The sequence below is a fragment of the Plectropomus leopardus genome, chromosome 1 (assembly GCF_008729295.1).
Source record: "Plectropomus leopardus isolate mb chromosome 1, YSFRI_Pleo_2.0, whole genome shotgun sequence".
NCBI classification, from domain to species: Eukaryota; Metazoa; Chordata; class Actinopteri; order Perciformes; family Serranidae; genus Plectropomus; species Plectropomus leopardus.
Genome location: NC_056463.1, coordinates 1,631,591 through 1,640,901, shown reverse-complemented (window position 1 = coordinate 1,640,901; position 9,311 = coordinate 1,631,591). Strand labels below are relative to the sequence as shown.

The window sequence follows — 9,311 nt, the reverse complement described above, 5'->3', positions numbered from 1 at the left end:
TTTATATACCTGAGAATTAAAGAAAAATTAAGAGGACTATGCTCTCTTTTCATATTTATTTATATATTAACAACTAGATTTTTTTACAGCCCAAGCGCTCAGGGAAACTATCTTTATAAATGTCATAATAACATATTCAGAATATTGTAACATAATTTTTTTCCCCATTTTCTTTTATTTTTACTAATTTTAAGGTAATTGTCTTGTACTTTTATTTATTTTGTATATTTGTTTTTAACCATTTAACCATTTCTGGGTCTTCTTTTAGTTGCTCATTGCCCTTTTTTTGCCCATGTTTAAAAAATATCAAAATATCAAGACAATTTTTTTCAGGTTTCAGAGGGTTAATCTGATGTTAAAATATATGTGGAGAGCACACTATGACTTGTTTAGGACTTAAAACTCAAAAGTTCAGGACTTGGGACTCAGGGCAAATTTGGGACTGGACTTGCAAAACAATGACTCGGTCCCACCTGTGCTTTTTTACCTGTCAATTTTTGGATATTCTTTAATTGCTCATTGCCTATTCCTCATGTTTTTTGAAAAAAATCAGGACATTTTTTCAGGTTTCAAAGTATTAAGGTTAAGAATGGATGCTGAGAAACTCTTTAAAATTAAACTTTCAACTATGTGACTGCAGAAAAGCTCCATCTAATTAATCCACGTAACCCATCATGCCATAATAAAATCATTTTTGAGCGTTTTTGTGTTGATTAAATATGATCGCAGCCTCCAGTCGCTTCTGAGTTTCTTCACAGGCCTGTGGGCTGAAGGAGCTCCTGAGTGCAGCGATGGAGGTGATGATGTGTGTGCAGAGCAAACAAATAGTAACCTTGTGTGCACTGTCAGGTATTTATTTAATATGTTAATCTCACATAAGTGGTGGAGCTGCCTTACACTTTCTCTCTCTGTGTCTTGGCTCCACCTCCTCTGGTTATAAAGAGATTTGTCCAACAGGTGAATCCTCTCATAGTGGGTTAGTCCTCAGGACCAAACATGGGGACTAAAGGACTCCATCATACGTTATGGCTCATCTACCTGACGCTGCTGGTTGGCTCACATTCCCAGTCTGGTGAGTTTTAACTTGAAAAATGCTCACAGCTTTAAACTTAATATATTACAATATAAGATGACTGTAACAGGTCATAGAGAGGAAGACTAGACGTATACAGAAGTTCATTTTTGTGTTTCTATATGTATTTTGTATTCATCTTTAAAAATATTATTAGATACTCTGAAGAAACTGTTTTGTATAACGTCCCAACTTTGACTTCTAAACTTTCAGGCAAAGCCTGGAGGCAAAGCCTGAAGCAGCTGATTAAAAGTTGTCAAACATCTGTAACCATTCTCATCCTGACAGGCTCATGTCAGGCAGCCAAATTTTGTTGAACTCACTGAAACCTAAACAACTTGGCTTTATTTCTTTCAGAAGCACGAGAAAGTGATGAGTAACTGAATAAAAAAATGCCCCAAACATTATCAAGACAATAGTAAAAAAAAGAATTGCAAGAAAAATACCTCGAAAATTATAATAATAAAAAAAAAGTAAAATAAATAAATAAAAGAAGACGAATGGCCTAAAAAGTGCTTTTCTTTGTGTGTAACATAATTTAAATATCTAAAATAAGAATATTATGAATATAGTTGTCTGAACTTTTTCCTCAGTTTTTTTGGATATTTTCTAATATTTACCCCCAGCTAGATAATTTCCTTTCCCCTTTTACCTTTAAAAACCTGAGAAAATAGTTTTTAATTCTTCCTAAAACACAGAAATGTCCTGCAAATCGCAAGAAATGAGTGAAATGTGATAAGAAAAATGAGAAAAAGAGAAAATTAGTTTAATATTATCAAACAATGGGGAAATGTGTAAAGAGAACTACATATATATTTATTATAAGTATACATTTAAAATTATGTGACAGTAATATATTTATGTATTATCTGAGCACTTTTTCAGTTTAAATTTGTTTGTTTTTCTTTTTCTTTTGTTGCAAATTTTCAATGTCTGATTGATTTCAGGCGAGTCTTAATAACCCTTTAAGCTCAGCTCAGCTGTCTAGTGGGGCAATTTTGATTCACTATATTTTAATGAAAATTTGTGTTAAATTAGATTAACCTGATTAAGCTATCTCTACTATTCTGTTTAGGTATGTTATGCTGAAAAAAAACACTAGATGTTGCTGTGTTTTTCTGTAACATCATTTTAAACTCTTAAATATATAATTTAAGAGTTATTGATGTAGTTCTTCTTTTTCTTCCTGTTTTTGGGTAATATTGAATATCCCCCCAGCTAATTCTCAGGTCATTTTCTTTTATGTAACATGTGTAACATTTGTAACATTTAATGTAACATGACTTGAAATTGCAATGATGTAATGTTAAGTGTGTAACATGATGTTGTGTATGCACATAACTTCAAACAACTCACCATTGACTTGGTTTCTCCTGGGTCAAAGTCCTGTGTTTTTTGACTTGACGCTAAGTACACACATAACTTAAAATATCTCAGTATTGAATTTGGTTTCACTCAGAGCACAAACAGTTGTCTCCTGGGTAAAAGTCCTGTGTTTTTTGAACCAACCCACCACCCCGACTAACTCCCTACAGAAACGTTATTGCTCTTTATACTACGTCAACTGACATCAGCATTTTCTGTCGTCATAACTACTAAGGCGACTAGACGTCACTACTACACTCAACGTAAAATATGGGTTTTAATAAGCTGCTGTACAAATGACCTATCTGACATCAACTTTTCACTCTTTGTTCGTCGGCTGATTTCCTCCTTTGCTTCCGTGATAATTACCCTGACACTAGAGGTCACTGCTACACTAAACGTAAATATTAGCTGTAATAAGCTACTGCACAAATGACCTATAGTGTCACTTTTTTGGGAGAAGAGTCTTGAAAATACATTCTTGTGAGAACATTAAATAACCTGTTTTTCTTCTCTTTTTTTGCAGTAAAAATCATTCCTACACTAAAGACACTGAGCCTGAGTTCAGGTAACTTTACCTCAAATAGACTTTAACTCATGTTTTCAATTGTTGTTGTCAGTTAAAATTACATTTTGATATGTTGTTCTAGTTGACGCAAACCACATCGCCGAGTATGTTCGACTTGGGGAAACTATCACTGGAAGACCTTTGATGGGAATTTCTTCCAGCTGCCCTCCACTTGTAACCATGCCGTGGCCTATCAGTGCGAGAGCACCTACGAAAACTTCAACATCCAGCTGAGGCGTGAAGTGGCCAACGACATCCACACCATCAGCAACATCATCATGATGCTCGATGGTTGTGTGGTGGAGCTGTCGAACAACCTGGACGAGAGGGTGAAGGTCAATGGAGAGACGTAAGTTCAGTTCAGAGCACTCAAATATCCCTGAGACACTTTTCTCATATGTTTCATGTTGAAGAGACTGAGACTGTTTTACATTCAGTGCTGCAGGAAAACTTGATTTTAACTGTTCTCCCCCTAATACATGTTTTGTAGATTTTTTTCTATGCATTATTTTGGAATGCATTTATTTTGTTCTGTATCTTTATCATGGATCATGTGTAAAATTAGCTGGTAAATTATTATTATTATTGCATGAGATTCGGTACTAATTCATTTAATTTAAGATATAAGCATACATGCTATTCTTGCCATCACCACTGAAGCGTGGCAGCGCAGCAATATGTACTTTACTGGCTTTGACTCAAAGGCAGAAAAAACAAACTAAGTTGCACTCAGTCTCAGTCTCTGTTTGTTGCCTTCGTACGAACATGTTGAAAAGACCTGTCAAAAAAATGAACTTCCCCCTAAAACGGTAGTTTGCTTTGGTGGGTTAAATAAACAAGAAAACAGAACATAAAAAAAGAAGAAATCACTAACCAAAAAAAAAACTGTTAATGAAAACAAAGTATGCAGGGAGGTATAAACAGACATCTAAAAGTAAAAAAAAAAAAAAGTTAAAAGTTTAAAAGTTATGAAAAATAATACTCAACATCACAGTCAGTGTCTGTTTATGAAAAGTAAATTATATAAATATCCAATTTATGTATTTTATGATGGTAATAATAATAATAATAATAATAATAATAATAATAATAATAATAATAATGACTATTATTATTATTATTATTATTATTATTATTATTATTATTATTATTATTATTATCTTTTATTATTTTATTATGTTATGTATTATTATAGTCACTGTTTTGAAAGTCAAAAGTTTCAAGTCTTTGCACTCCAAGTTCCAAGTTAGTCCTGAGGCCCATGTCCTAAACTTTGAGTTTTAAGTCCTGAATAAGTCGTAATATGTTCTTCACTATAACACCATTAATCCTTTGAAACCTGAAAGAATTGTCTTGAATTTTTCAAAAACTTGGGAAAGGCAATGAACAATTAATGAAGATCCCAAGAGTAGCAAAACATTAAAAAAAAAGAAAAGAAATTACCTGAAAAACAAAAAAGGCAAAAAAAAACAACAAAAAAAAAAACGAGTGTTTAAAAACTGATTTAAAAAAGAAATGTAGTAGTTATTAAAAAGTAGTTATTAAAATTAGGAATATATTTCCCCTAGCCTTTTCAATTATTTTTACCTCAGCATTTTCACTTGTTTTTTGAAAAATAATTTTCTAATTCTACTAATTTCTTGCAATTTGTGAAAAATTTCTTACCAAGTTGCCCTTTTTTATGATTTGGAAAGAAATTGAACCAATTTGCCCAGGGTTCAACGGTCTAAATATTTCTTGTGTAGCTGCAAAAGAAAAGTGATGTTGCTAAAATTATGTCACAGTATTTCAATACATTTGTAAGCACTTTTTTCCCCTTTTCTTTGGGTTTCAAAGAGCTGTCATCCACACAAGTGTGAAATTCTTAGGCATTTAAAATTTTAAAACAAAAAAAAGTTCATTCCAACCAAAATTTATCATCGCTCAGACGTCAGCGTCCAACATCTGTCTGACATCATATAACATCTTAAAAATAGACTTTAACTACTGGAGTCTTTCAGTGTTACATTTTAATGCAAAACTCTGCCTCTTCTTATCGGGGGAGAACAGGATCTCTAAATCACTGAGATGTTTAAATATTTAATCTCTTTCAAAGGATTTGGAAATGAACAATATCTCTCTGCCTCCCGGTGGCAGCGTCAAAAACAAAAAATGGCAGTAAGCTGTTCGCTGCGGCCTCTTAGCTGCTCAAACAAGTTTGAAGCTGGAAGTTGATTTTCACGCTGTGTGAAAGTGAAGTGCAAACAAAGGCTGTGTGGATGTTAAGAAAGCAAAGTGACACTGTGGAGTTTGGTCAGACATTATCATGAGTAAGAAAGATCCACTGCAAACAAAGTGCACAGAATCTCTCTGCAGCTTTTTGTTGAAACTTAAGATTTAAACTGATCAGTATTGTCAATATTATACGATAATATCAAAGGGTAACATTTTCTACCTGCACCCTTTTTTTTCTCCGGTTTTTGTGTCTAAGGGACTAAAAAGAACATTTTTTAAAACTGGTCCAGAGATTTAAAGGCTCAGATTGTAACGACATTTTGGAGACAATCCCGGCAGAGATAGACACTTAGCTGATGAGTAAGACCCTCTTTGTTTAACCAAAAAAGCTTCAAAATTTGTTTCACCAAACCCACCAGACTCCTATTAAACAAGCAATACTTTTGTCATCATAAAATAGACTTCATTCAAAGACAACAGGAATAAGACAGGACTCAGAAACCATCTCGGTTGATCTATCCACTGATCCTGGATTCACCAACTCTGGTTTGGTGAGAATTAACCCTTAATTCACCCTGCTAAGATGTGAAAAGATGATGGCTCAATACACACTAAAATTATTGTTTATTTAAAAGAAGTTTGGTGATGGCGATTTTGGTTATTTCTAGTTAAACATAATGGATCTTACTCTATCACAGAAAAAGGGCTTGATTGCTTTGATATCTTTCAAAAACATGCAGAAAAGTAAAGAGCAACTTAACAAGAAATTTCCAAAAATTAGCAAAAAATTAAAAAGTTACAAGAAAATTAACTGAAATTAGCACAAAAAAGAAAAGAAAAAGAAACAAAATGTACTTACTATCTATCTATCTATCTATGTTTAATATATATATATATATATATATATATATATATATATATATATATATATATATATATATATATATATATATATATATATATATATATATATATATATATATATATATATATATATATATATATATTATCTACACTAATTTTTTTGTTTTGTTTGTTTGGTTATCTAATAATTTCCTGATGATTCTCTACTTCTATCTTTTCTTGTCACATTTACTTTTTTTTTTTTGCAGTTTGCGGGACATTTTATGCCAGGTTACTGGATGCTTTTTCCTTCCATGTTTTGAAGTAAATCAAAAGAACTTGCTTGTGTTTCAGCTGTTTGAGTGCTTGTGAAAACAAGAAAGCAAAAAGGAAACTGCTGTCGCTCCAGGTTTCACAGGGTTAAAGGGGATCGTACACCTCTGCAGTCTTAACCATCTTTTGGTTTTACATCCAGTGAATGAAACCACCATTCAAACCTTGCAGTCATTTCCAGAACATCCTGTGTGGTGACATTCAGTCACCTGGATTTCTCTTTCAAATGAGCCTCATGACTCTCTGTGATGTAATTCGCTGAACACACAGTTTCTGATTAGAATATGATTTCCTGTGCCAGCTTGTGTCTCATTCACACTGACTCTCTGCCGCAGGGTGTCTCTGCCACACTTCGCGTTCGGGGTGTCCATCACGGGGACCACGTCCAGTATCACCGTGGAGGCCAAGCTCGGGATTACGGCCGTGTGGAACCTGGAAGACTCTCTGGATGTATGTAACACCCTCTCATGTGCACACAAACCTTTCCCGTCATGTGTTCAGGTGTACAGTCACCAGGAGTTTAAACACACCGACAAAAACACACATTGTGAGGCTGTTGTAAACAACCCAACAGGATGTGTAACCGCATCAGCCTGTTCCTGCACAAGCTTGTTGCATATGAGTACACACTTCAGCTGTTTTAATAGCTTAATGGATAAAGGCTAATGCTATCTTATCATTTTATTATCAACAATTCTCATGAAAAGACCAACAATAAACCTCCCTGTCTGTGTGCCGCGGTCTGATAGAGCCGATCCGGCGTTACCACACAGCGCCATTGTTCTCCAAAAGCCATTAAAGCCACACACAAGAGTCACGGTGCTGCACTTGGGCGATAAATATGATGTACTTCAGTGCTATCAGCTCCTCAAAATACTCAGTTTCCCACAAACCAGCTGATAAAGGTCTGCAGTAAGATTAGTGGTGAGCAGCAGTGCACAATCTTTCATACAGGAAATGCAGCCCAATGTACTTTACAAGAAACAACACAACATGCACCAGGTGCTTCACATCAAAACACACAGGAGACAAAAAGACATAATAAAAGCTGCATATAAAAATAAAACAACCCACTTGATAATACTAGTAAAGTAGTAAAACATGAGAAGAAGGCAATGAGCAAGAAATTACCTCAAAAGTTAGTAAGAGGTTAGTAAAAAGTACAAGAAAATTGCAGGAAAAAAGTAAAAAATAAATAGGAAATGACCTGTAAAATGTGCTTAAAAAATACAATAATTTGTAACATAATTTAAACATGTAATCATGATCATTAGAAAGTTTACCTAGCTTGTTGCTCTCTTGCTTTAAAAAACTAATCTAAATTTACTAATTTCTTGACACGTGTGAAAGATTTATCACCGAATTTCCCTTTTCTCATGTTTTTGAAAAAAAAAGTTTTTATAAATTAGTAAATAAATCTGTTTTTTACTCATTTTTGGGGCTTCTTGCCTTTATTAGAGATTTGACAGCGTAAGCGTAAAAGCGGGGGGGAAAGAGGGGGTGAGATGCGGCAAGGAGCTGCAGGGCGGAGTCAAACCTGGGCGCCGCTCTTCCAGGCGAGCTCCTGGGCGCCCCACGATTCAAAGGTTTAAATACTTGTGAAAGGCGCCTAAAAACAGGGCAAGAAAAGCAAAGTCGCTCCATGTTACAAAGGATGAAATACAGAGTTTGAGCTGATCTATTTAGGGTGAAGGTATCTTCTCCTCCGGCCGTGTCATGCATGCAAACATTCTCGCTCTTTTTTTTTACTACAAGCACTTAAATTACGAATACATTTGCTTTGTGTCAATAAATTCGATCTCTCTGGAGTTTGCATCAGTGTAGTATTGTAACCATTTTGAACCTGAAACGACATCAGTGCCTCTAGCTTCAGAAAGGTATTTAACCCTTTAAAACCTGAGCAAATTGGTGCAATTTCTTTCAAAAACACGGGATTAATGCAAAACAAAAGAAGAAATGACAAACAAACAGGCAAACAAAAGAAGAAATTATCCAAAAATCAGCAAGGATTTGGTAAAATAAAAATTCAGAAAATTAGAAAAGTGAGAAACCAACAAATGAGTAGAAAAATTACCTGTAAGTGCTTTAAATGATTTTTAAATTTAAATCTAAAACTTTCCATAATTCTAAATAAGTAATTATGTTAATAGTTAAAAATCCCCTAGTTTTTTTTTTTCCATAGATATATTCCCGTAACTTTCTTTTTTTTTAAATTAATTAAATAATTATCACTTTTAAGAAGTTTTATTTCAGGAAATTTCCTTGATTTTTTTTTTTAACTTTCATTCTGCTTTTTGTTTGTTTGTCATTTTTTATTGTTTTCATTTTTTTCTTTTTTTCTTTTTTTAAATTATTTATCTGGTAATTGTCTTATGCTTTTTACTAATTTCTTGCATTTTTTTAGGGTAATTTCTCTTTTAGATTCTCCTCGCCTTTGTCCCATGTTTTAAAAGAAATCAGGTTTTTCTCAGGTTTTATAGAGTTAATAAACAGACTCTGTTGTGGATTTGCTTCTTTTTTGTAGTCATTACGCATCTTTTTTGTGGTTTTGTGTTTCCTTGAGGTCATTTTGTGCCACTTTGTGGATGTTTATTTATATTTTTTTAAGGCCAATTTGAGCCTTAATGAAAAACTGTTGATTTACATAAAAAATCTTCCCAAAATAGTTGTCATTAAGTTCAAGTGGACTTCTTTTTTTGGGGCACTTTTGATTGGCTTCATTTTTCAGCTCTTGAGGTTACCGCTTGAGTCAAAGGAAGTTTCTACACGTCACAGTTTGAGAAAACATGAATGTCCTTATAAATGCCACTGGCACTGTGAAAATTAAAATCAGTTGGCCTTACATCAGATGTCATGTAGAGGTGTTTTGAAAAGAGACAAATTGCACTCCAGGAATTATCCAGGCACTGGGAAAAG

The 9,311-nt window shown here is 33.8% G+C and overlaps 1 protein-coding gene and 1 long non-coding RNA gene across 2 annotated transcripts in view; both read left to right on the top strand.

Moving 5' to 3' along the window:
• The first annotated feature begins 983 nt into the window (after nucleotides 1–983).
• LOC121945884 lies at nucleotides 984–3,174 on the top strand. The gene is made up of 3 exons (XR_006105980.1): nucleotides 984–1,072; nucleotides 2,964–3,005; nucleotides 3,088–3,174. It is a non-coding gene; the product is annotated as an uncharacterized LOC121945884 (long non-coding RNA).
• A 48-nt stretch (nucleotides 3,175–3,222) lies between these two features.
• LOC121943637 (mucin-2-like) overlaps nucleotides 3,223–9,311 on the top strand; it is a 51,465-nt gene continuing 45,376 nt past the window's right edge. Inside the window, exons 1-2 of the mRNA XM_042487213.1 lie at nucleotides 3,223–3,354; nucleotides 6,731–6,845. Coding sequence (XP_042343147.1) covers nucleotides 3,284–3,354; nucleotides 6,731–6,845 — 186 coding nt within the window. The 5' untranslated portion in view covers nucleotides 3,223–3,283. The remainder of the gene's footprint in view (nucleotides 3,355–6,730; nucleotides 6,846–9,311) is intronic.